Genomic DNA, 27300 nt, shown 5'->3' on the forward strand with positions numbered 1-27300 from the left:
ACACACACACACACACACACACACGAGCACACGGGACATTTGAATGAAAGCTGCCACTGCTGTCAGATTTTTCTGTATGTTTCAGGCAAGAGCTTTTTATATCCCGGTTATCCATAGCTCCCCTTTATCTTTGTAGGTTGATTTATAACCTCTTTGAGATTGCACTAGCATGACCATATTTTCTAAAGGTTAGGTAGGTTTTTTTCTGTTTTGAAAAAATATTAATGTGAATCATGTTAGGAAGATTCAGAAAACCCCGAAGAAAAATATAAACATCTCCCATAATCCCACTGTCAACATTTTGGTGTGTATTTTTTCAGTCTTCTGGAATGTGTGTGTGTGCGCACATACACATACATGCACACACATAAAACTTTTCATTGGAGTCACACTATACTTTGTTTTGTAACTTATTTTTACTTAACATACCATGTAACACATTTTCAAAACTAGTACCAAGACCAAAATCACTGCACATAGAGCATGCATTTATTGATCTAATAAATGTGTTGACTCAACAGTAGATTGACATAATTTTTTACATGGACTTGTTCAGTGTTTTTGTCTCTGTGGCTCCAAGTAATGTTCTAAGAATGCTGACCTCGTAGAAGACTGAATTCATATGTGCTGTGAAATTTGGGATTTTGATGAGTTTCTCTATGATTTAAGAATGAGTCATGATTTGCAGTAGAATATCAAGATGTAGTAACAGGAAGTCCAGGGCACTACACATCAAAATAGAATGTTAGATGATGAAAAAGAGAAGCTCGGTTAAACCGAAAATGTATCTTGAACTTTAACTATAAGGTGGGAGGAAGGTGCCTCTTGTACATTGTGACAATTCTTAGTTGTTGCTGTTTCATTTTATATCCGGAGAGTTTCCAAACTTTGAAACTGATGTTTTCAATGCCTTTTCAGCTCAAGATGACTATTGCCCATGTCCAGTTTGAATTAAGATCATCCAACTTTTTGGTTGAAATCGTGGCAGAGAGACTATGGTTTTGTGGCACAAAACTCTGGTTTTGCCACTTAAAGTGCAGCCCCAGTAAATGGAATTATTAGTGTGTGTGTGTGTGTGTGTGTGTGTGTATGTGTGTAACCTTCTGTTAATGAATCCTAAAGGCCTTCAAAAATGGTAGATCAGTCTTTTAAGTAATTGCAGAAATTTGACTCCTACCTATAACCAAAATAAAAATGGCCTTTCATCCATTACTGGAAACTTAGTATATGTGTCAGCAGTTTAAAAATAAACCTTGACTTGGTCATTTCAATAAATTGTAATTTGGCTTGAATCGCCACCAGGAATTATTAACTCATCGATTATGTGTTTTAATTTGTATTTCCTGGAAAGTAATTATTATAAGAATTAATATGGGATTATTTTATAATTTGTCTTCGAGACTTATTTGTATATTTTTAAAGAAATTAAGATGATGGTTTTACTAATATATTCTAATTTGAGTTGGACTAAAATTAACTTACCTGCTCTAAAAAGAGCCTCTAAAGCACATGGTATCATAGTATTTTTAAAGCTACCATATCTAAGAATAATTCCTAATTTTCCATGTATAAATATGGAAATGATGGGGTAGGTATAAAACACACTTATCTAAAACATGACTTCTCTTAGACCGAGGTCAGGAATCCTTTAAGCAGTAGAACAAGGAATCTGAGACCCTTGATGTCTTCTTTTTTTTTTTTTTTCTAATTGAAGTATAATTTCATACGTGGAAATGGACAGATACTCAATATTTTTGTGTACACCCATGGAATCCCCACCCCTTACCTCCAAATAGAGATTATTTTCATCACCTGAAACATTCCCTAGCTATTTCTTTTTATTATGGCAATTTCATGATTCTACCATGTAGGTTATTAAACCCCAGAACACCTTGATAAAACACTGCAGTATTTTTATTTAATCTGCTCGATTAAAAACAAATCATCAGAATGTGGGGATTTCCTCAGCAATACCATAGGAGGAAAAAATCCCTTCTACATTATTTAATACTGCATAAGCTAACCCAAAGTAATATGTATGCTGCAGAAAAGAGCAGATACCCTTAAAACCAGTTGTGTTGAGGGGCTATCTCTTAATCTTCCTGAACCTCAGTTTCTCCGGCTGGATGGTGAAGTGATTGAAGTGTAGAGGCTGGGATAATCCCTTTCAAGTCAAAAGTTCTATTGTACTACTATTTTGGAGCAAGGAACTTGAATTCTTCTAAGAGTTGTGAAAACGTGATGTGAATTTTTGCTGTCCTCCCCAGACAGCCAACTTTCAGGCATATACAACAATTTAAGTGAAGTATTTTGTGGTGGGAAAAGGGGTTCCCCATAAATTTCCCCTTCAATCCCATTCTGGCCCCTTGTCAAATAAGGAACACTCGTGGGAAGGTTGCTATTCGCTGCTGTGCTTCATTTCCTCCTTTTTGTAAGGTTTGTGACAAGCATCACTCATTTCTAATGGCCCACAATCGCCTCATTCTTGGGGACACCAGTGACTGTCTCTGGACTGGATGCTGAGTAGGCCAAGATAAGATTTTGATCACCAGGTTCAGTCCCTGTTCCTTCCTTTCTATAGTCTTTGAAAAGGCTCTCCATCCTTCACTGCTGTGTCTGTGCTGGGTCCCTCATTCCCTCTGGCCTTCTTCAGTCCCTTGTCTGCCCACAAGCTAGATTGGTCCTTTAAACACAGGTCTGACAGTGTCACACCTCAGCTTAAAATCTCCCAGTGGCTTTGGCCAGGGTAAAGACCAAAACCCTCCGTGTAGGCTGCATGCTGTGATTTGGGCTGGCCACCCTGGCTTTTCTTCCATTCCTCACAGGTGTCCTGTGCCCTTTGGCTTTTCCAAATGCTCTTCTTCCTCCTGAGAGTTCCCTTTCCTGCCCCCACTCCCATAGATTGTGCTCACTCTACTTGGCTAGTTTGTGGCCATCCTTCAAGGCTCAGCCTTTGCTGGGCCCCCAGGCTGGTGCTCTGACCGTCCTCCAGTCATCCGTCCCAGCCTTCAGAGCCCCTGCCATATTTATTAACAGGTTTCCTCTGTACCCTCTCCAAATTCTGCCTCTCCAGATTCTCACTATCCAAACACAGGTACTAAACAGTTTGAGATCTCTATTTCCAGAGATAGGGCTGGTGTCCCTCATTATTCCTTAATATTCATTATCCCAAACTCAGGAACCAAGTAGAGTTGATAGCCCAGCCTCCCTTGTTATCCAAAGCCTCTGCCGAACCCTTGAATGCATCAGACTCGGAGTGTGAGAGGTGCTGCCCACCGATGCGTCATGATGTGTTTCACGTCTGTCTCGGCCCTCAGTCTGGAAGCTCCCTCTGGGCCTGCTCTGTTTTTCTCATCCCCGTATTTATCCCAGCACGTTGTCCAGTACCTGGCATTTATTGAATTATAAACAATCTGAAGGGGGAAAGCTTGCCGTTGGACTTGATAAAGCACCTCATTGCCATGCATAAATCCAACCCTTTGCTAGATGGTGAATTACTTGGATTAATAAGAGGCCTATCTCTTGGTTAAATCATAAAGACAGCCAGGAAGAGCCTCTATAAGAGATGTAATTTTCCAGAGTTTTTGTCCAGACTTGCAAGAACAGTAGATGTACAGAAACAAGTTTGTTAATACCTGAGAGGACAAACATCAGCCTTGTTGCTACCAGTGTTATACTGGGAATGGTTGGTTAACAGTTAAGTAATTCATAGGTCAGTGCAGCTTGAAAGGATCTTGATGTGAAATTCTTTCCATGTTAAAACTGATCATTCTACAGCAACTAGCATTGGTCTTTCATCAAGACTTCAATTGACCAAGTTTTCGTAGTTCCTTTGGGCTGCGTTCCATAGTATTTGCTGTTAAAAGTCCTTCACTTATACTAAAACCTGTGTGTAGCTTTTGTCTGTAACTTCTTGTAATTAATGAATGATGTTTCTGATTGATTTCTGATTGATTTTGAGAATAACAAAAGACTCTGTGTATTTGAAAGGATGACTGACTAATACCTACATTGTTTTTGGTGAAGGAGGGCTGGGTCCGCTGTGATTTTCAGCGGTTTTGCCAAAGAGCAGTTTGTTGATAGTCAAACCTTGATTTACCAGAATGTATGATTAAGCAGATTTCTCTCCCTGCATTTCACTGTCAGAAGAGAGTGTAAAACAACAACAAAACAAGCCCAGAATTTATTCCAGGATGTGCTCAGGAATTCTCTGTAAGAATTAAACAGCAAGGATTCTCTTACACTGTCTGCATCTGTAAGTTCTCATCATCCTCAGAATGATGATCCTAAGGCCCAGGAAGATCAGAATGCTCGATTAAGCGAGAAAAGGGGTATATAGTCAAACAGTTTTCTAACACAGTTAAGGAGAGCACTTCTCTGGTTCATACTCAGTGAACTGGAAATGTAATCTCCCCACTTTCTCCTCGTTGGAGTTTGGAAGGTTTTCCTTTCGAGGCTAAAATATAAGCCCTGGTTGTTGGAGTTCATTTGAAAGTGAAGAAGATAAGCATTGACAGGTGTGTGTGTGTGTGTGTGTGTGTGTCTGTCTGTCTGTCTGTCTGCATACGTAGGCGACAAGAGGAATGCGTGAGTCAAAGAGAGTGGGACAATGTGATCTCACCGTTTGCTCCTCCTACATCCAGAGGGGCTGTTCTCATGTAGGAATTGAGCCCTAAGAGAGAGGATGGGAGCATAAGGGAACATTTGCTAAACTTCTCACCCAAAAGAACCATTATTTCACTGTGAGAACTCAGAGAAAACTTGAATTTTTTAAAAACACAATTTATAGGAGAGGAGAAAGTGGAGATTCCTAATTTCAGCAAGTCCCATTAAGAACACACAAGAAGGGAGCAAACCTTTTGGTAGTATTTGGAAGAGCATATCTGGGTGCAGTACTTCCTTGTGCTCGTACGGTTTTGTGTTTTGAAATCTTCTGGAATCTAGAATCCGTGTGCGTTGGTAGGGAAGTTATTTCTGCTAATGTCTCTGCCTGTTTTCCAAGACCTAGAAACTGATCACTTAGACCAGAAGGTGTTGGGTGGTAGAACATTGCTTTTTATTTTTATTTCATTTTTTCTTTTTTTTAAAAGTATTTTAGAACAAACATCTCCAAATTCTCCAGGTGACATTCTGAGTTCAGGATTGGAACGGATTAAACCCCAGGCAGAGACATGTCGTCACATCTTGTGCTGAGCCCCTAGTGGAGGGCAGGAATGCCTGTCGATGGGCCAAACTCATCTTTGATAATCGAGGCAAAAACATCACTCAGTCAGCCCCTCAATATTCCCTGACCTTTGCTTAATTCACTTCTTTGGATGCTTTAGTGCGGATTCCCAATTCTGCATTTATGATACTTGGATAAATTGAGCAACTTTGAAGAGTGCTAACATTTTCTTAAAGTGAATTACTTTTATTACAAATGCATATGCTGTTAGAAGATGCCTTGAATCAAACAAATGTCCCAAGTACACTGGGGTTCTCCAAAGCTCAGAGTCACTGCTCTTAAATAAGAGCATTTCCCTGCTTTGATTTAAATCAGAGCTGAACCACAAGAACAGCGTCCTCTGCCAGGCTTAGCCACATCCTTTGCCTTTTTTTTTTCTCTTAACCTAAATATTAAGACCTAATTTGTCTTCAGGAAAAGTAGAAACTTTAAGACCTTGACATAGAAGACCATACATGCTCCAGAGGATGAAAATGTAAAAAGGGTGACTTTCTTTAGCAAGGGGGAAAAGATCCTCTAAAGCAGGATCCAGCTGTTGTTTGTTTAGTTATTTATTTATTTTTTTTTACAGTTAATATAGTCTCGTGGAACAATTATTGGAAAAGTGGAGTATCACGTTGTAGGAGACATTTCAGGAAAGGGCCAAGCCACGTTAGTGGACGGCAGATTCCCGAATGGGAAGTAAGGGCCGTGAGGACGCTTTGGGGTGTGTGTCAGCTGTTTGATGCTAATGTAGCGACAGCCAGTCTTTTCCCTCAGCTGCTGTTGCAGGCTTCTCGAAGGACACAGGCGTGCACATTAGCCGGACACAAATGAAGAAACCATCGGTCTTCCACTTGGTGACCGTGTTCATGTTCTTCTGTTCATTTATTCAGTGCATTGTGGGCGGTTAGTAAATAGGTTGGAAATACAAGGCATTGGGAGAGTTTTGAAATCACTCTCTATTTTTGCCACAGTTTTCTTAGAAATAACTGTACTCACCATGAACACCAAGGTATTTTAAATGTGCTCCCCCTTACTGTAGTTGGTCGACGAGTCGGGCTCGATTTTTAAATAGACATTTGGTGGAAAATGAGATGCCTTTTGTACGCCACTTTACCCTTATGCCGTTATATTTTTGCCTCGTGTTAAAAAGAACTCTATGAGAAGTTATTGAAGTTTAGGAGAACCCCTGCATTTGGTACCATAATCACCATATGTAGCAAAAGGCACAAACATGTGAGAGAAACATATGCATGTGGAGACAGTAAAACCATAAAAGGGCTGGCCTACCTTCACTACTTGAGATGCAGCTAAAATCCCCCACAGGTGTCCACCACATGAGCAGGTGATGACATCTGGAAGACTGCAGCGGCACTGTTTTTTATAGATCCCTTGCAAAGTGAGTATATTATCATACCAGATTATGTAAAAATGTTGATGCCTCGCATTTGCATTTCCTAAACCGTGAAAGAGTTCTGCTGAGAAGAGCACGGAAGGAAGGAAGGCGCAGCTGAAGTGCCCACAGAATGTAGAAGCCCCTAGAAGCCCAGAGGAGTCCATTTCCTTGCTTAGCTAGCCGTCCGTGTGAGGCGGCACTTCGTACTTCTCAACAACCTCTAGAGAAGATGTCCCAGGTACCAGCAGCTCCTAACCATGTTTGCAGCAGTACTGCGTAGAGCAGGACCCAAGCACGCGCTCGTGTCCATATAAGCCCCCTGAATCTGGACCTTTCCAGGAGCCATCACATTTTGACATATGTTAAATTTCAGAAAAAGGAGAAGGTTTATCTTATTATGAGCCATTCATAAATCAGCAGCTCAAAAATGCGTTTTTTTATAAAGTTTTAACACTGATCATGTGCTCCTAAAGAACATCAAGATCAGCTAACGAGTATCCTTTTTCTCTTAAGGTGGTTTCAGTAGATTTACCCCAGGAGGGAAAACGAACTAACTAAAAACTAACTTTGCCAGGAGTGCTGCGTGGGGGCAGTTTTCTTCGGGGACTTAACCATCTAGAAATGATGGAAGAGATGATACTTTATCGTTTTAAGTTCTACAGAAGAGACAAGAGAAGTTTCTCTGGGAAGACAAGGACTTCTGTCCCTCTCTGGGCCACTGCTACGGCCATGAAGGAAAGCTGGAGGGAGAAGGTCAAGGGTTCCTGAGATTAGTAGCCTGATGGGTCATGCATGCATGAGAAGCAGCCACTGGGGAAGAGAGACGCGTTCTAATGCTCGTAAATGAGGTAGAGGGACTGCACCGGGCATGGGCAGCCCGGGGGACCCGCGGTGGCCTTGGTAGGACAGGGGAGCAGAACGGTCACACAGGAGAGCGATTTGGAGGGACAGGAGATGTGGGCCATGAGGAAAGGCTCTGTCCCCTTCCCGGGGGGTGGGACTCGGGAGGTAGGGTCGCAGGGCAGATGTTGGAGGTGGCCCAGCCGCGGAAGGGGAAGGTGCACAGATGGTTACCTTTCTGACCGGAAGTGCCCAGAGCTGTGGCAGGACTGGGATGCTGAGCACAGCTGTGCAGATTTCCCGGTCCCCGGGGTCCCTTGGGAATCCTTCTGAGGGGAAGAGATGGTGTCGCTGCCCACACCTGACCCCACCCGGGCCTCCTTCCTCCCCCAGCCCGGCGTCCGCTCCGTGTGTGTGCACAGGTGTGAGAGACACGGGGAGGATGATGGCAGTGCTGCTGTGGGCGGGCGGCATTTGAGGACCGGCCCGGGGAGGAAGGGCCCTCGGACTGAGCAGAATGTGTCGCTGGTTGCCACCGATGGAGGAGAGCAGTGTCCAGATTTTTAACTGGAAGAGCGAAGATGTGAATTTTCTTTGACGAAACGTATTTTATCTTGCATTTTTTTTTTCTAATGTTTCCACTGGGTGGTGCTGCGGGAATTCCTACCTTTTGCCTTGGATCTACCCTTCCCAGAAAGACGCCTCTAGAGCATAATAGGAGGAAGTCCTGATTTAGAAAGATTTTACAGTTTCAACACAATAGAAGGGTTTGGAGGATGCTCTGGCAGGAAATGTTTTAGTTTCTGGATGTGGAAAATCCACCATCATTTTGTATCATGCAGAAGTTTTCTTACTCTGCCGGGTATAGACTTTTTGGCCTTCACCGACTTCTTATTCTTTCAAGTGCATCTGAGAGATTATGGTTTCATTCTAGTGGAGGCAGTATGTGAGAGTTCCTTCATTTTTGATTTTTGTAAAACTGTCGTAGCAAAGTGAGCAAACAAACATTTCCTGACGTTGAGACAACCATAGGTTTAAAAAATATCTCTGCGAAGGTTTGATTTGAAGCTGAAGGCATTGTTCCATTCCCGTTTTAAAGAGCATTTGTGCAGGGCTTTGCCCAAAAGGATAACTTGGATTTTTATTTTCAAAATCCTCGTACAGAGTTTTTCAGTCTGATAGCACTCCTGTACGGAGGAGGAGAGGGTTGGCCTTATCCCTGTTTTACAGATAAAGAAATTGAAACAGAGAGAAGTTGACCTCCCCGCCTGAGATCATGCAACTCTTGAAGTTGCGTGCGGCTGCGATGGGATTTATGTTCCGATTTCCAGCTTTCCCCCTTGTGCACAGGATCAGGTTTTTAAAATATGAATAGTACAGAAGTTTAGGTAAAAGATTTTTCATTCAAAGGCCTACGAAATAGAAGAATCACGGGGAGTATGGGAGGGGAAAAAAAAGTACCCACTGGGACTGAGGGAGCTCATCAAATGGAAGCTCACATGTCGGGACCGTTAGCAAGATTTTTCAGTAAGTTGTGCTGAATGCAAGACGGCATTTTGTTTTCATGTGCTTGTCACGGTCCTCCACAGAATCCCAAACATTGTTCTCTTAGAACCCGAAACAACAGGGCCTCCCCGGAGATGTTTGTTTTTAAAGGGACAATTCTGAGCTCCTGCCGGGTGGCAGGTGCTGTGCTGGGTATTGTCATGTGGTTTTCGGGGGGTTCCCAGTCTGTCCCTATTCGCAGGTGAAGTGTCGCCCATGATTCCTTCTGTTGTTAGGAGAAAAGCGTGCAGGCTTTGGACCGTGTCTCCGGAGCAGGCTAGATCTTTCTCATTTCTTTTCTTGACTTTCATCCTCTTGTTCTGCTGCTCTGTGTGCCCACACCGAGCAGCAGGATGGTCTCTCCTGCTCAAGGGGAGCTAAGGGGCAGAAGGGACTGCTTCTCATGCCTTGTCTTCACAATCAAGAGTCAGCCTCGATTTATTTAGCGTGGATTGAACCTGGAGCATGTCTAAACCAACATACAGATCTTTTTAAAAAGAGAAATTGGTTTAAAAAAAATGATGGTGGCATGGGTTCACAGTTTCTTTCTTACAACAGAGCCAGTTGGAATAACTGGAGTCACAGATGAGGCAAAGTCAGAAATGAACGAGGAAATTTCCTGATTTGATTCGTAGCGGGAATGTGACATCTCCCCCTGAGTTCAAATGAGGCTTCGCTCTTAGAAGCAGTGAAGTGGGCATATGAGAAATGAAGCCTCTGCTGGAGGAACTGTGTGTGATGATTAAGGACCTGGACTTTTGGAGCCAGATGCCCCTGGATAGGAGTCTCTGTCCATATTACTCCTGCGACCACGAGCATCTTATTTCACCTTTTGAAGTCATGACTTCCCCATGGAGTATTAAATTTAGATGTGTATCAAACACTGAGCACAAGGCCTGGTACATAATAAATGCTCATCAAATGTTCGCATTAAAAAAGAAAAGCTCCTATTTAAAAGTAACAGATTTTTTGGGGGGGGCGGGTTTCAGCCGTTTTCTTGAATTCCATGCAATCTCAGTATTTCTGGTCAGGGAGGACATACCTCACATTTCCTTTAGAATAGGGCTCTTTATTTGAGATTTATAAATTATCTTCAGTGTTTTACAAATCCTGTTGAAATTATATGTATTTTGCATGAGTTTACCTCCCCCACCTCTAGAGAATTTCAGATTCTCAAAAGAGTCCGTGGACCAAACACGGGAAGAAGATACTACCCTGGGGATGTGATTGTGTGTGTGTGTGTGTGTGTGTGTGTGTGTCCTCTGTATGTAATTATATGCTTTAAGTTGACTCTATGAGATTGTGGGTATTTGGCTGTTTTGGACCCATAAAAACAATTTCATATAGTTCAACCTAATGGTGATAATTGTTAAGAAATAGGATTTGAAATAGTGTCATAGTGAAAGAAATTATAGTGAGGTGTGAGTATAGCTTCTTTTCATACATTATTTATCAAAAGCTCATGAGGTAAACTTTGTCAGGGAGCCTCGGACCACTGGTAATCCAATTGATCTAAAATAACTTCTGTGTATAGTACTATAAAATAGTCTTGATTTGCACTGGGGATTTATTGGTGGCTTTATCACATCTAATGAATCATTTTTCTAGCTCCATATGCTTTTGATCCAAATGGTTACTGTTGAAGGAGAATTTGCTTAGTATTTTTTTCCTCTGTTGAATTCATAGGGTTAATTATTCTGGGGAGGAAACAAAAGTCTCAGTGAGTTTTCTTGGGCAATAAGAATAGCAGTGTTCTTCCAGAAAGGAGAGTTTGGCCGTCATGTTGAGGGTTAAAACCGAGCTGACACACAAAGCAAAATGAAACCAGAGCTGCAATTACAAAGTGGGACAGATGTAGGAGGCCAGGTTTCCTGTGGCCCATTTTCCAGTTTCCTGCCTGCAACCTGCAGAAGAGGAAGCTGAATGTTACCAAGTATGAGAACTGAAGGGGGACGTGCTTCAGGCCAGAATTAAGATAGGCGCAAAAAACACAGGCAACAAAAAACAATTGCAAAGAAAGTGAACGTTTGGGTTTTAGTCCAAAAATGTCTGGGAAGGAACAACCCATCTGTTTCTAGAAAAGATATTGTCAGTAAAGCTGTGCTTCCCGGGGAGGCTCTGTGGAGGGGGACCTGGGGACAGGCCCAGGTTGTCGGAACCTCTGAGTTTTATAGTCCTACTCCTCTTTCAAGACGTGGTCTGCTCTTTAAGTACAGTGGGTTACCTGAAAAGATTTTTCCCTGCAGTGCCCAGGATTTCTAAATCTGTTTCCTGGGCATGTTGATATACGAGGGAAGTGGATGTGGTTAACCAAGTGGCTATAATGAACTACAGCCTCATTTGGGGAAGGCTGGGTGACCAGTTGGCTGCTTTGATCTAGCAGGCTTGTGTTCCTTTAACTGCCCAATAAAATTGTGTGTGATGTTTTCAAAGAAGAGATTAAATGGTTATGTGTACGTTTAAGACTGCAGAACGCACAAACTCTGTGTGTGTGTGTGTGTCTACCTGACAAGCCACATGGGGAGAAGCAGGGCTCCTGCAGTCAGAAGACACTGGAAAAGTGGACAAGTCCATCTTTCTCCGGAGATAAAAAAGAGAATAATAGAATTATTCTATGTGTGGGCTTATTAGCACATTATAGAAGAGTCTCTGAGGTCGGATGCTACAATCCCCACCTTAAGGGTAAAGAAATTGAGATTCAAAGAAACTTAGATTCACTGCACACCTTTTTATAGAATGCCTGTTGTCTGCCAGGTGCCATGTTGGAATTGCTGGGTGGCACTCCAGAAGGATGGCTAATACTAAGTAACTGCACTGGTGGGAGCCTTGTGGAAGGCTCCATGGAAGGCACAGATAAAAACAACAGTAAGCCTTGCTGAAGGCTCATAACGGACAGGGCACTGTGCTGAGCTTTTCCCATACACGCTCTCACTCAAATGGACTTGCCTCTTGGAGGTACAGAGAAATAGGTGTGTGCTTCTGGGGCAACCAATTATTTATGAACCCTCTGGATTGATTACGGTTTTTTCTTTAAGCCCAGAAAGAATGAACTCTGTACCAGGAACATTAGGAAATTTGGGGATGTTGCCCAGTTAGGGAACACAGAGGTGCCCGGGTTAAGGCAGCATAGAGGGGAAAATAGGCCCTTTTCCATCTCAGTGCAGGTCTATCTGAAAATGGGGGATAAGATGGGGCAGGGCTGTCTAATAGTGGGGTGGGGTGGGAAATGGCATGAATATACAAATGTGGGAGGAAGTAGAATGGCTCAAACACGCTTTCCTAGCCAGAGTTAATGTAGCCATCCATTTACTTTTCCAAAGGAAATTCACCCATAGAGAAGTCACCGATGAACCGATGGAGTTGCTTCTAATTTACCCAGAGACAGCAGTTTCATGGGTCCCTTTTACAGTGCCGTCCCCCCGCCACCCCAATCCCCCCCGTCTCTTTCCTCAGATGGAAGAGTTATTTGTAAAACTGAACTTGCAGAGCATGGTCAACTTATTATAAATGGTAAATAAGTAGACTGAGCAATGGCTAATTTCCCTCTCCCTGTTTATCCTGCCCTTTAAACATGGACAGTCTGTAGGTATTCACAGAATGAATGAGAATACAAACATTTGTTAGTAAGTAGAAAGAGCTTTAAGAGACTTGAACTTGACCTCACAGATTGGCTTTTTTTTTTTTTTTTTACATGTAGCAGTCGATGATAATTAAAATGTCTTTTGAAAATAAATTTAAGTAGGGGCACTTGAGTGGCTCAGTCACTTAGGCATCTGCCTTCAGCTCAGGTCATGATCTGGGGGTCCTGGGATGGAGCCTGCTGAGCAGGGAGCCTGCTTACTCCCTCTCCCTCTGCCATTCCCCCTGCTTGTGCTCTCTCTGTCAAATAAATAAATAAAATCTTTTAAAAGAATAAATAAATTTAAGTAATCTTTATCCCACCTCATAAAAATAATAAAAAAGACTTCAAGTGTGGGCTGCATGGTTACAAACGCTGTCCTTACTTAATGCTTTAAAGGTATTCTGTGCTGAGTTACCGTCGATCTCAATACAAATTGTTGTTTTCCAGTTCCTTGACTGAGGTACCTAAGGTTTGTTTTATATAATGAAACGGTTTTTGCCCTTTCTCTTGGACATTGATAATATAATGGTAAACAAAAACTTAGTAGGTGCTGCTCTGGACAGAGGAGTGGAAATTAAGAGAATTTTGAATGTTAACAAAGTGTTAACATTCAGCCTCCTTTCTCTAACCATTCAAGTTTTAGCAAGCAAAAAGACATACCTATGGAGCACCTGCGTTGTTTGCTTCTTACACAGGAGTTTTTCTCCTTTCCTTGAGCCCTCTAATTTCTGACTAAAATTGTTATTTTTACGTTGGCCCATTTCTTTAGTTCCCACAATATGTAAGCTTTAGAAAATCAAAGAATTCTGTCCCCTCAACTCCCACCTTAGTGTAACTTTAAAAATGAAACCAGGAACATGCAAAGAGAAGTGTTAGGTTGCCATCAATAGAAAGAAGAACAAATAAGTTGGTATTTCGACTTCTAAGAATAGCAGCAAAAACCTCATTCTTTGCAGAGTCTGGGCAGCCCCATCTCGCATCAAGTTGTCTGGCGCCACCTTGTGGCAGACAGAAAGAATGCCCACTTCCGAGAGGAGGAGAAGCAGCTTCTGGGAGGAAAGAGGCAGCGCGTGAAGAGAGGTTCCCCCAGGGGCCCGTCTAGGTTTTGTGGGGCTTGCAGCTTAAGCAGTTGGAAGAGACCGTCTTTGTACCACCCCTCCAAATTAGAAATACAAAATTACCAGGACCCCTAGCAAAGAGCTGGTCCCTGAGCATTAACTTACCCTATTAGCCTCACTGTGTGTTGACCTTGGGGCGCGGGTTCCAGGTGCCCAGGCATTGCTGGAGGTGGTGGGTAGAACCGAGTCTTCTCTCAGCCCAGCAGCTGCTGGAGGCTTGAGGGACCTGGAGGGAGCACATAACCCCTGCTCCTGGGTGACTTCTGTTCTTCAGGCTCAAGTGGGGGAGGTTGCCTCTGGGTAAATTGCAGGTGCATTTCCTTCCAGCCCCCCAGCCTAATGCTTGCTTTAGCCTTTGCTGATGCTTTCAAGCCTGGTGTGGGGGACTTTCTGCCTCTGTCCTCTCACCCCTTTAAAATTTTACCCACCCTGTAGTTTGAAGGATGAGTGCTCTCACTCCCTTTCTCTAGATAGCCTTCTCCAAAGAGCCTAATCCTAATTCTCGTATGTTCCATGCAGTATTACAGAGCAGGTAAGGGCACACACTGTGGCATGTGCTATCCCCAGTTTTATGTATTCATTCACTCCTGAGACAAATGTTCGTTGGGTGTCTAGGGTGACCTGTCACTGATCTAAGCTGGGGATACGTCAGCAAGCAAAGCAAAGGTCCGTACTCACTGAGTCAGCATTTGGGACCAGTACTTCTCAAGCCATCAGTAGAAAAGGACTAGTTTTTAAAATTTGTGAGACACTGTGGACTGATAATTTTGGGACACAAGAAAAATAAAAAAACAAAGATATCAAAATAACAGCCCAATTTTTAATGATAGATTTTACAGGCATGAAATGACATTTCAACAAATGCAATTAGAATAAGTGTAATGAGAAAAATTGCAAAAAACTACATAGTCATTGAAAGTGCATGCAAAGGCAATTAATATAGAAGATCATTATTAGTACCGGAAACTTTTTGCCATGTAGCAATTTTAACCAAACAAAAAGTTTGCAAGTGAGCTAGAGATTCCCTGTATTAAATGCCTATAAGCACACTTTGAACAAACACCCTATTTGTCAACACTGAACTTTTCATGGAGAAAGTTTGCTTCTTGCTGACTAATGAATTTAATCTAGCTTGGATACAATAATGCTACCTGCAGGAGATGATGTATCTAAACTACTTTTGTGTTTTGTTTCAATTACACTGGAGAGAAGCCAGTCTCACGGAGGAATGTTGACGGCACTAGAAAAGAGATTTTGAAACCCCATTTCCACAAACTCAGGATATTAATTTTTTTAACATTCATCTAAAAGCAAGTATTGCTGCTTTTAAAGTAACTCCTTGGTTAGTTGCCAGTTCCCACAATTTTTCCTATAAAGTTATAGTTATATTTAAATCTTTTAATGAAATCAGTGAATTCTAGATTTTTGTATACTTTTGGGTTACAGTTGAAAAACCTTGAATATCACACATTTCAGCGTGGTCCCACTTCATGATTCTGACTAGTGCATCGCTTGTGCTAGTAAGATGAACCTACATTGATCACATATGTGGATGTAGTGATAATGACAAATTGCAGAAGTCTCTATACTCTTATTCTCGATTTCTATACTCCTCTTATCATGGGCCGATGACCAGCAGTTAGCACTGGTGTGTTGACCACACACTGAGTAGACTGTTCTAGGGGGCCCCTGCTCTTCCACGGCTGGTCCTCCATTTTCTCATCTACAAAGTGGGAACGGTAAATGTATTTAACTCCTAGAGGTGTTGTACGAATTAAATGAGATAATACAGGGAAAGGGCTTGATGGAGGGTGAGGGCTTAATAAAAGTACCCAGTGTGGACAGAGAAGGCAAAGATAAGGCTCTTAGGATTAGAAAAGACAGATGAGTGAATGAATGAATGAATGAATGAACGACTAACTGTGTGAGGCAGACCGTGAGAAATGCTGAAAAGCTTCCTGGCATGAGTGTGTTTGCACCTGTGTGTACGTGTACGTTGCTTTCACATGGGAGGCGCTGGGTGGCCTTTCGGTCCCCTTGGCCCATGGTGCCTATTGTTTGAGCCCCAGTTGGCGGTTAACCAGTGCAGGTCTTTCCCAGCCCAGGGGAGGGAGCAGCTCTCTCTTCCTTTGTGCAGGGTGTTCATTAGACCCCCAGGGGCCAGAGGAAGTGTGCCGGAGGTGAGTTAGTGTGACGGGGGCCTGGGAGCTAGTGCCCTTGACTTGAGGGAGGGCTGTGCTGAGGCTGAAGCTGGGCCAGAGCCACGTGGCCCCGCGGTGCTCCGGGAGGCAGGGGAGGGCACCAGGGCTAGTGAGCGCAATCGCTGGGCCTGGTCTGTAGTGTCCTTCTCCGTGCGGCTCCGTCCAGATTCGAGGATGAATCGAGGATATAGGGTTTGTAGTCTTCAAAAGCAAAAGGGTTGAAGACACAGAATGGGGGTGGGAAGTAACGCTCAGTCTGCCTAGGTGTCTCTCCCCGTTGCCAGAAGACAGGCCCTTTACTCGTGGCCAGTTCTGCCCCTCTCCTCTCTGCACCTGTTGCCCTGACCGGCCTGGGGAATGTTTCCGTGTGGGCTCCAGCACCAGCAGTCATAAGCATGTTGTCACAGATGTCCCTTGGGATGTCACTTTAGAACACTTCTCTTTTTCTGACCCAATAGCTCTCATCTGCGTGCCTTCCGGCCCTCCGCCCTCCAGGAGCATGAGAAGTGGGGTGGAATTAGCCCCAAGGGAGGTGGGGGCACCCAAGGGCTCATAGCAGCTGGGAGGCCTCAGGCTCAGCATTTTGAACCAATGTTTCTTAAGCTGGAGTCAGCAAGTATGTGCCCAGGGATCCGAGTTTTCTCAGAATTAAAAAATTTTTGTCCTTTCATTTTTGATGATAGTCTGAAAAACCAAATATAAGCATATTTCAAGTCACTTCATAAACAGTCACCAAAGAGCTGAAGATTCTCTTTGGATTCCAGTGACTTCATTGGGGTCATTGCCTAATGAACAAAAAACCAAGGTGTTACAATATATAAATGAAGCCTTTGAGCTAGGTGAAAGCCAAATGACCTCACAACATGCCCTATGAAGAGGTTTCCTTGTTGCCTAAAAAGTAATAGTAAACATTTCAATAACACCAGGTAGCAGGTGTAGTTCAAGTGCATTATGAGTAATTTGAGTGATCCTTACAATAGCCTTGTAAGAGAGATACTTTTATTATAACAGAAAGGTTAAGGAACTTGGGCAACGTCCCAGAGCCAGGCAGGACTAGTACTTGAATTGGAACCCAGAGGGGCTGGCTCCGGAGTCAGCTCTTGCCTGCTCTGTAACCTTCCGAACAGACAAAGTGGCTCACTCTCTCACTGCTGCGGGTGGTAGGGAATAATTGTGCTTCAGTGAAAAACTGTGCACTCTCTGGGTGATGTGGTTCTGATTTTCCGGGAAGCTAATTTACAACTCTGTTAATTATAGATAAGTGACAGCAAAGTAGCTATTGTCTATAGACATGCAAATTCTGTTCTCTCTCTCAGGGCTCAGTTGACTTCTCTCCCACCCTCAGGTTTGCCCCATGGGTGCATTCATTTCAGTGTTTTTGATCTACAAGTGCTTCTATCGTTCAGATATTTTTTAACTTGTTATAAGGTCTGCCTAGTTCCTTCCTTGATTAGTGAGTAGAATAAAATCTTTACCATGTCTGCATTTTTATGTCTGTATGAGAGCAATGATTTTACCCATTTTGAAATTTTTTTTTTTAAAGATTTATTGACCGTGAAAGAGCACATGCAGGGGGAGGGGCAGAGGGGGAGGGAGAAGCAGACTCCCTGCTGAGCAGGGAGCCCAGTGAGGGACTCAGACTGGATCCCAGGCCCCTGGGATCATGACCTGAGCCGAAGGCAGCCGCTTAACTGACTGAGCCACCTAGGTGCCCCAAAAATTGTTTTAACAAAGGAATTTCTCAACCCATAGCTTCTCAGTGAGGCGCTCCGTGATCTTCTGCTCACACCCTGCCCCCCGCAGGCTCCCACCCCCTTAACCTGCTCTGGCTGTGTTTTTCCATCGCGCTGTTCTTCCGACACTACAGTTAATATTCCTATGTTTGTTGTTGTTTATGGCCTGTCTTCTGCTGGAATGTGAGCTCCATGAGGACAGAGGTCTTCATCTCCTCTGTTCACTGATATCTCCCAAATTCCCAGATGGTGTCTTGGCATAACATGGACACTCAAACAAAAAATTGAAAGAAGTGAGGAGAGAATTGAATCTTTATAGGGTATAGTGGTATAAACACAGCTTACTCAAAAGGGCTGCATTGGCTCAGTCATTGCCATAACCTCTCCGTGACTGTGGGACATCTCTCAACAAACACATCAGCTATCATACGTGAAATTACTCAGTAATTTGAATGGGACACAGGAGGCACCTAATTTGTAAACCTCATTTTATCATTATATAAGAATCATAAACCTTGAGGAGCTTATATCCAGTCTTGTTTATATCGAAGGGAGAATATAATAAAAATTTTAATGAAGATAATTTGTCAACATGGGGAACCTATTTTTTCCCTCACTCCTTTAAAAGGAAGTATGCATATTATTCAAATTGGACAGACTGTTTTAAATATCTAACGAAACTCCAGTGTGGCAAGATCTGGGCTGTAAATTACAAAGGGAGAGGAGAGCAGGGGACAACCAGCTGGTGGCTTTGTTCTCTGGAGTGGCCTGGAGGTGGGTCTGGCCAGGGTGTGACTGCCGTCTTTGAGGGGGAGCCCGCGGAAGGCACGGTGTCTAATGCTGAGGGGCGCCTCTTCTTGTAAGAGCAGAAGCGGACTGATCCTCCTAAATCTCAAAGTGCAGAGTTTGATTTTTGCATAAAGAATGGCGTGATAAGACCAGACCAAACTGTATACATTCAAAATAAGGTCTGGGCAGGGGAAGGGGAAAGAGAAGCATTTTCTTAATAGCAAAAATTTGATTTGGGGAATATTTTTAAAAGGTTTGTAGCAATTTCTTTCGTGTGTTCTGTATATTTCAAGCAGGGGATTGTGGGGACGCGGCTACAGGAGGTTAGGCTGATGAAATACTCTAACTTAGAGCAGGTCTCCGTTGGCGTAATAATGTATCAAACATCAGTTTCAAGTATCAACACTTTCTTGGACTTTTTGCTTAATAAGAAGCACAGTATGCAGTCTGAATCACCCGCGTTCCTAATGATGGCAGCCAGATAAATTGGACTTTATTGTACTTGCATGTTAAGACCTAGCACTTCATTAAAGATTCTAGGCGTCAAAGAATTAAAAAAGAATTAATTTCAAAGCTTTTTTTCTGGTGATAGAAATACTCATTTGGATGAATTTGCGAATACGTTGGTCATTGTTGGAAGGGCATGCTTCCCAGTCGTGACGTTAGAATCTTTTCCAGTGTCCCAGAGGGGGCAGAATTTGTTGGAGGCAGAGAGGTGATAGAATGTGAAGCGTAATTGTATGTGAAAACAACTGTGTAAATGATGATTAAATGTATTTAATCATAATTAAAATAAATTAAGATTGGAACTAAAAGCAGCACGGCGAGTGCCCTCGAATGGAGAGAACCATCACGGTGATGTCAGCTGGGGCCTCTGTCCGCCGTTGCCCACATATGCTCTTGCGTTTTAATCCCCCGGATGGCTCTGGCCAGAGGTGGTGGGAGGACCCGGAGTCACGTTGGCCCCCACTGTATCTATCCCAGAATTACCTCTGCCAGCGTAGAAGGGGTGACCTGTTCGAAGGTGTGATTATAAACTCACAGGGACAGGTTTGTGGGACTTGTGTCTGAGTAGCGTGTGGCTGGGATGTCCAACAATAAAGACGTGCGTGCTCTACAGTCATCGAAGCTGGAAGACCGGGGAGGGCACAGGACCGGCCAGCAGAGCTGGACAAGGGGAGAATGAGGCCCCCAGCCCCGGCTTGCTGTGCTTCAGGCAGGAGGGGCTTGATGGCCGAGGTCTCCTCCTCAGAGTGGTGGCAGTCACGCTTCTAAGGAATCCTCCCGTCCTTGGTGGTAGCCTCACTGTGACACCTCGGTGTGGGCGAGGTGAGGGGGAAGGGAGGGAAGGTCCCAACGCCCCCCAAGCTGGGGGCTCAGCGCCGCCCCGCTGGTCTCTAAGCGCTTGTCAGAGGAAGCTCTGTGATGCCTAGTTCACAGCTCCGTGCCTTCCCTTGGCCCAGTTCCTCTATTCCAGAAATCCAGGGGGCCCCTGACGGCCCCACCCCCAGCACTTGCTCCTCTACTCTTTTTCATCTCCTTGTCTTTCCTTCCTTCTTCTACCTTTCTCTAAGGCCATGGCCAGAGCACCCGCGGTTGTCCCTTGGCCGGCTGGTGGCCCTCGCAGTAAGGATCTGGTCAGCCAACCCCCCCCCCCCCCCGCATCAGGCAGCATGTTTTTTCATGTCTAGACGCGCCTCGTGATTGTGCATGTAAGCCCTACAGTGCAAAGATAATGGCACTCGAACAAACAGAATTTTTTAAAGCAAAGACATTGGACGTTGTCATAGGCAACTTTAGCTGCAATGGTACCACGTAACCAACCGGCCCGGCATCCTCGGTGCACCGCGGCATTCGTGTTTCTTGCAGCGAGCCTCGGCGATGCTGCCTTAGCCTGCGGGTCATGGGCCTGGGCTCCAGGCTTTGGGTTGAGCTCCCGCCGGCTCCACGCATCTCAGTCTGGGTCACTGGCCCCACAGCAGTGACGGGAGCACGAGAGGAAAAGTGCAAACACGTGGAGCCCCTTAGACCTTGGCTCAGAAGCAGCATGGCGATCCCTTCTAGTGAACGTTGCGTTGGCCAAATGGAATCGTACGGTCAAGCCCAGATTTCGGTGGGGTGGGAAGAAAGCACTCCATTCTCGTGCACTGCTGTACGGTCACTTGGATGGGAGAAGGTGGGAAAGCTCGAGAACATTTCATCCTCCTGAGTTACGCCCAGAGAACACGGTTCCCATACCTGGGGTGGGAGTGCCATGAACAGGGATCCAGGCAGCGTGAGAAGCTCCAAGGAGTCTTGGTTGGTAGAAGCAGTAAGTGTAAATACATTCAAATACACGAATAGGTTTCTGTCGTCCCATCTGGAACATGCTGGTTTGAGTCCGTTAACGGGCAGGTGGCTGACCGCCTTCCTCCTTGGTGCATGAGCCAGAGGCCGCCCCCCCCTTCCCTCCAGACCTCCAGACCCACGGGCAGCCTTCTGCCCTTTGGAGCGGGTTCCTCTGAGCATCTGCTTAAAGTTTCAAAGATATTTTAAAGTTTACTGTCTGAAGCCTTTGGCCAAAAGAACACCCCCCAAAATTTGAGACGACTGTTAGCAATTCTTAGTGCCAATGATGAGAAGCAAGCTTGTGGCTCATCCACAAATAATCGGAAGGGTGGTTCATATTAGGAACCCAGGCCAGTGAGCTGCCGCACATCATAGCAGCTTTGCTTACAAGACTCATGAGATGCAGGGGCGGTTTTGATCTAACAGTGACCTGATTTACTGTCTCACAGACCCAGTGGCCATTGTGGTGAAGATTGATTTCTGTAAAGACTGTCTCGTTTAAAGAGCCATAAATAAAATGCCTTATGGGGTTTTGGAGAACATTCCTAATCTGCTTTTCTTTAACTGAAGAGCCCATGGTTGCTTAGAGAAAAAATAAAACGTGTTCTTTTGGCTAAACATGTGAAAAGGAAGAAGGAAGTGAATACTTATTGGATGGCGAGGTGCTTTCACCTCCATCCCCATGCTGGAGAAAAGTAACTTGTCAGTCTGAAAGCTGCCACTTTAAGAAGAATGCATGGGGGGGGCATTGTGGAATGAACACAAATATTGGCCCAAAGGGGTCCTTGAAGGAAGTTATCCTGGCTACCAGGTCTCCTGGACTCACACACCTTGCACAGTGCCCCTCAGCTTCGGCGTCTCCTTGTTGCTATCATTGGGGGGTGAACCCTAGTTCTCTCCGGCTTGGTCCCCACTCCCAGCTTGCCTTTGAAGCTTTCTGCAGCCAGAACCCAGTTTTCTACCCTCTGGTCATCCCTGGCGTCCTCAACCCAGCACCCCTCAGCTCACTCCCATCCTGCCCAGATTAAGAGCCAGGGCACTTGATGTGTCCAACCATGACAGGTGACCTGAGGTGCAGCTTTCGAGGCCAGACCAACCACCTCTTCTTTCCTCATGTAACGAACGTGTTTTTTTTGTGTGTCTTCGTTGAGAGGATTTATTTTTATTTTTTAAATTTTATTTTAATTCCACTAGAGTTAACATGCAGTGTTAGATTAGTTTCCGGTGTACAATATAGTGATTCAACAATTGCAGACACACTCAATGCTTATCATGATGAGTGCCCTCCTTAATCTCTGTCACCTACTAATTTAATGACTGTGGATAAACTACGTGCATTAGTAGGACTAGTAGAATCAGTACCCATTGCCATGAAAGTCCTTAAATGTCTGAAGATAAGGAACTGACTGGGGGAGTGCGGAAAAATTTCTTCAAGAAGGCTCCCTTAGAACTGGGTCGTCACAGGTAAGTAGGAGTTTACCAGGCTCCAAGGCAAGGGAACAGCATTTTAGACAGAAGGAAGAGCACTTACAAAGTCCACACCAGAGTCAAAGGAAAAGAGAGTATTTTCTAATCCTCTCATAGCAGGGAAAAAATGGTTTTCCCACTGGAGCGGGTGTGGCCGTGGGTTTGATCTGCCGCGTGACAAATGTCTGGGGAAGCTAAGGGCTCTTCACGTGGCAGTGGTGATCCTTCAGTTCACAAACCTTTGTCCGTTGGGCCCCTGCGACATGTGGGCACTGTGCTCGGTTTCGAAGTCCTGGGGAGACACCAGCAACCTGACAAAGACCCTTCCCTGAGCAGCAGGGCAAGTAGTTAGGCTGACTGATGGAGCCCAGCCCCGTCCCTAAACGCACTCATCATGGGGTCCGGATTTCACAGCAAATCACGGACGCAGAGACTGACCAACAAAGGACTTGAGAGTCTGAGCAGGAACAGACTCTAGTGTTAAGAGGGGACTCGCTGGAATGGGGACTCATCGTGCAAGTGGGCAGTTCATTAATCCCTCTTTCACGTGAGTACCTTAGATGCCACCCCGCGGCCGGAGGGGACATGTGTCGTGACTACAGGGATCACGGGGCTTCCCTGTATTTCTGAATCGTGGCTGTTTACAAAAATGCATCCAGAAGGCACCTGAGTCCGAGTGGCCTGTGGGGTCGAAGCGCAAGTGGCGTTTTGTTGGGCTCCCTGGGGGAGGGAGGGCAGGAGCTGAGGCCCCCTCCGCCCCTCCTGGGTGGGCACCCGTGCTGACAGCTCTGACCTGGCGCCCTTCCCCCCAGGTATGGAGAGTGCAATCACACTCTGGCAGTTCCTGTTGCAGCTGCTGCTGGACCAGAAGCACGAGCATCTGATCTGCTGGACCTCCAACGATGGCGAATTCAAGCTCCTCAAAGCAGAAGAAGTGGCCAAACTGTGGGGCCTCCGGAAGAACAAAACGAACATGAACTATGATAAGCTGAGCAGAGCCCTTCGATACTATTATGACAAGGTAAACCCTCGACCTTCCGGGAGACGGCCTCGGGTGGGTGGTGCACCACCGGCACATTTCCCTGGTGAGAGCAGATAATCGTGGACCATGAAGCAAATTAGAAACATCAAATGGAGGCAGTTGATGCAGGGTTTTCTGGTAGAGGAGAAAGCTGTGCCACAGGGATTTTTTTTTTTTTTTTCTAGAAGCCCTTTGGGTATTCCTGTGGGTCGAATTTTGTTCCCTCCACGTTTTCCCTTACGGTTGCGGCAAACCTTTGCTAACAACAGAAATTAGTCGTAGAGGTTCTCCGGCCTCCCTCATGGTCAGTTGCTTGAGTGACAGAACAGATGTTAAGATCTAGAAAGTCTGTGTATCCCGTCTGGTTTGTAGTTCACTCAGACGGGTCTTTCCTGGGAATTTGGTAGCCTGGGCAAGTTATTTAACAGCTCAGGGCCTTGGTGTCCTCCTTTATATGAGGGGGATCATAATAGTACCATCTCGGGATTGTTATGAAGATAAACATGTTCAGTGCTTAGAACAATGCTTGCTACCACCCCAGGGTTTTCACCTTCGTGGGAAATTTCCCTAATTAAAAGAAAAGCCATTTTCCTTTTTAAGTCACAGAGAGGAGTCAGAGTGCTTTGTTAAGTGGTAACACAGCCCAGTTGCCAAGCAAGGACAGTTGGGGTGAGTTTTAATGCATTTCTGAAAAAGCAGTTAATGTGCCTGCTAGGGCAAAATTATTGCTATTTAGAGGTAATCATTTCAGGCCTGTAATTTTGGCCATCTCTGCGTGGATCTGTTGTTGCTGTGTATTTAGCTTCATAGACATAAAGACTTAGAGTCCTAATAAGGGTAAGCTTTTGTTCTGGTTTTGCCGTTCATATTGAAAGGTGAATTAAAAGTTGATTTAAATATTAGTTCCTGATCTATATTTAGTGCCTGCCTTTTGCCAACCTGTTTGGAATTCAAGACAGAAGGATTACACATTTCAGGAAGTGGAGACATCATTAATTATAAAGTGTTCCTTTATATGATCATAATTACATATGATTATGTCATTGAAATGTTAAAGGTGCTTTCCTTTAATGTAGCAATTAATTAGTCCTGGCTTAATGCAGAGTCCTATGAAGAAGTAAAAGCACTTCTTGCAAATTGCACCGTCTGAAAGACTTGCAGATGGTTTATTGTTTTGCATTTTCCCCCAGGTTCTGAGTTACACAATGGGAATGGGGGCGGGGGGGCTCTGAAGGGAAACAGTCATCTTGCCTGTTGGCAGGGTGCCTAAAAGCCTGGCTTTGAGACTAAAGAAATGTCATTGTTTTAAATCAAGGCGTCGAAGATAAGGGGCCCTGCCTCAGTATCTGTGACTCGGTTCTACCTCTCCTTGTGACCCCGCGCACTGGGGCTAAGGATGGTGCAACCTCAGTGGGAAGGGAGACTGTGGGCTGGAAATGAGTCCTCAAAAGACCCATAGAGCCATCGCTATGCAGACTACACCCGATCTCCCTTGGGCAGACTTTCTGGATTTCTGGGGACAGCAGTTTCGGGGCCTTCAGTCACCCGGCGTGCTTTGGTACGTTCTGTGTCTAAGGCTCGGTGCTGCGGGGCGCTTCCCGCTCTTTGTCCCATTTAGACACACAGCCCGGAGCTGGGCCCACTGCCTCTCCTTTTACACGTGAACACCGGACAGCCGAGGGCTTCGAGGAGAAACCTGCCCAGGCTCCCGCGGCCAGGAGCCATAGCATCAGATCTGACCCGGGCGTGTCGGCCTGCATTCCTGGCCACAAGGCACACGCCCTACCTTCTGGGCCATTCGTTTTCTTTGCCTCCTGAACACCTGAGTTGCAGGTAGGCAGTCGGGTAACACAAAGGTGATTTTCATTTATTAGCAGCCCTGCCGTGCACTGCGAGTCCGGTTGAGCCCAGGGCCCCAGTGGCCGCTGTGGCCTCCTCACCCCCTTGTCCCTGTCCTCTCCCACCGGCGCTGAGCTTGAGGTTTGGCCGCGTGACCTTTGAGCAGCCCGCTGGTGAGAACAGTGAGGGCGGGAGCAGCTCTTGTCCAGCGTGTCACGCAGGCATGGCCACCAAGGGAAGACGCTTTCTGTCCTTCCTTCCACGAACACGGTACCCATGTGTGTACCCGGTGTACTCACATGTACACAATACACATGCACGGGCACTGTATGTGCGCGCACTACATGTATGTATATACCACACGTGTGTGCCGTGTACACATGTACGCACACGATGTCCATATGCATGCATGCAGCATACGTGCTCACATACACAGTACAGGCATGTGCACAACATGCATGTGCAGCCCATATGTGTGCGTGCGCGTGCTCATGTGCGTATGTGCAAGCAGTGTGCGTGTAAGTGCGTGTAACATACATGCATGTGAGCACAGGACACATATGTACACGATACACGTGTGCACACGGGCATTTGAATCTTTCTCATGAAGTGCTCTCAAGTGATGAGTAAGTGTGATTGTTAGACTCCTGATACTGTTTTTTTTTTTTAAAGATTTTATTTATTTATTTGAGAGAGAGAATGAGATAGAGAGAGCATGAGAGGGGGGAGGGTCAGAGGGAGAAGCAGACTCCCTGCTGAGCAGGGAGCCCGATGTGGGACTCGATCCCAGGACTCCAGGATCATGACCCAAGCCGAAGGCAGGCGCTTAACCAACTGAGCCACCCAGGCGCCTTCCTGATACTGTTTAAAAATACAAAGGGAGGAGGGGCGCCTGGGTGGCTCAGTCCTTAAGTGTCTGCCTTCAGCTCAGGTCATGATCCCAGGGTCCTGGGATCGAGCCCCACTTCGGGCTCCCTGCTCGGTGGGAGCCTGCTTCTCCCTCTCCCACTCCCCCTGCTTGTGTTCCCTCTCTCGCTGTGTCTCTCTGTCAAAATAAATAAATAAAATCTTTAAAAAAAAAAAAAATAATAAAAAAAAAATACAAAGGGAGGAAAGGAGAAGGGGCAGAGGATAACGGAGAAGAGAGGAAGGGGGAAAGGAGAGGGGAGAAGGGGGAGAAATGGCAAAGGTTACAAAGATTATAGGTGATTTTACATTTCATGATGAATACTTTCTAAAAAGATTTTATTTACTTATTTTAGAGAGAGAGAGAGCCTGCATGCGAGCAGGGGAAGGGGCAGAAGGAGAGGGAGAGAGAGAATCTCAAGAAGACTCCGTGCTGAGCACGGAGCCCAATGGGGGGCTCGATCCCACAAGCCTGAGATCATGACCTGAGCCGAAATCAAGAGTCGGACGCTTAACCGACTGAGCCCCCCAGGCGCCCCCATGATCAACACATCTTTCAACTTTGCCAGTGTTACTCTGTGACTACGTATATACATGGAGCCATAAGAAATTGCCAACATATGACCATTTTTGACCCACAGAAATGGCAGTCTCACATGGTTTGGTTTCTAACCCGAGAGGCAGAATGGAGGAGGGTCTGTGAAGGGAAGTCCTGGCCGCACGTTCCTCCATGTGCCCCATCCTGCTCCGCAGGCACTCCTCACGGTTCCCTGGCTCTCAGCGTGACCCTCTCTGCCTCTCAACATCCTCCTCAGTCCCCTCCTCCATCCTCCAGGCCTGTCCATCTGTCCATCCACCCCCCATCTCCCAAAGGACACTGATCCAGAGCCTGCTCTGCATGTGGCATAAAGTTGGTGACTCCCTAACTTGACGGCTGCGTTCTTCTCTCCCGTTGGCTTTTCTGTCCGTTGCTAGCTAGCATCTCGTCACTGTTGGCTGAAACTGCCCATCCCTTGGTGTGTCCTGATAAGGAAGTTTTCCTGCAAGCATGAGAAGATCATTATTTTTTGTTGTTGTTGTAGGTTATATTTTTAGCTCATTCCAGAATACTAGAAATGGACAGAGGGCAAAAAAAGGGGGAAATGTGTGCAGTACTTTGTAGAAGGCATTGGAGCAGAATAATGTATGGGCTGATTGTATCTGCTTGGGGCTGAGACCTGATCTTTAATCATCATTCCTCAACCCCCCCCCCCCCATCATTATAGCAAAGTGGTTAATAGCATGAACTC

The 27300-nt window shown here is 45.3% G+C and overlaps 1 protein-coding gene across 2 annotated transcripts in view; it reads left to right on the forward strand.

Moving 5' to 3' along the window:
* Positions 1–27300, forward strand: part of ELK3 (ETS transcription factor ELK3) — a 70525-nt gene that overhangs the window by 4535 nt on the left and 38690 nt on the right. For both annotated transcript variants that reach the window (XM_032416313.1, XM_032416314.1), the window contains exon 2: positions 23058–23266. In XM_032416313.1, coding sequence (XP_032272204.1) covers positions 23060–23266 — 207 coding nt within the window. In that variant the 5' untranslated portion in view covers positions 23058–23059. The remainder of the gene's footprint in view (positions 1–23057; positions 23267–27300) is intronic.

This window comes from Phoca vitulina, unplaced genomic scaffold (genome assembly GCF_004348235.1).
Source record: "Phoca vitulina isolate PV1807 unplaced genomic scaffold, GSC_HSeal_1.0 scaffold19, whole genome shotgun sequence".
Classification (NCBI taxonomy): domain Eukaryota; kingdom Metazoa; phylum Chordata; class Mammalia; order Carnivora; family Phocidae; genus Phoca; species Phoca vitulina.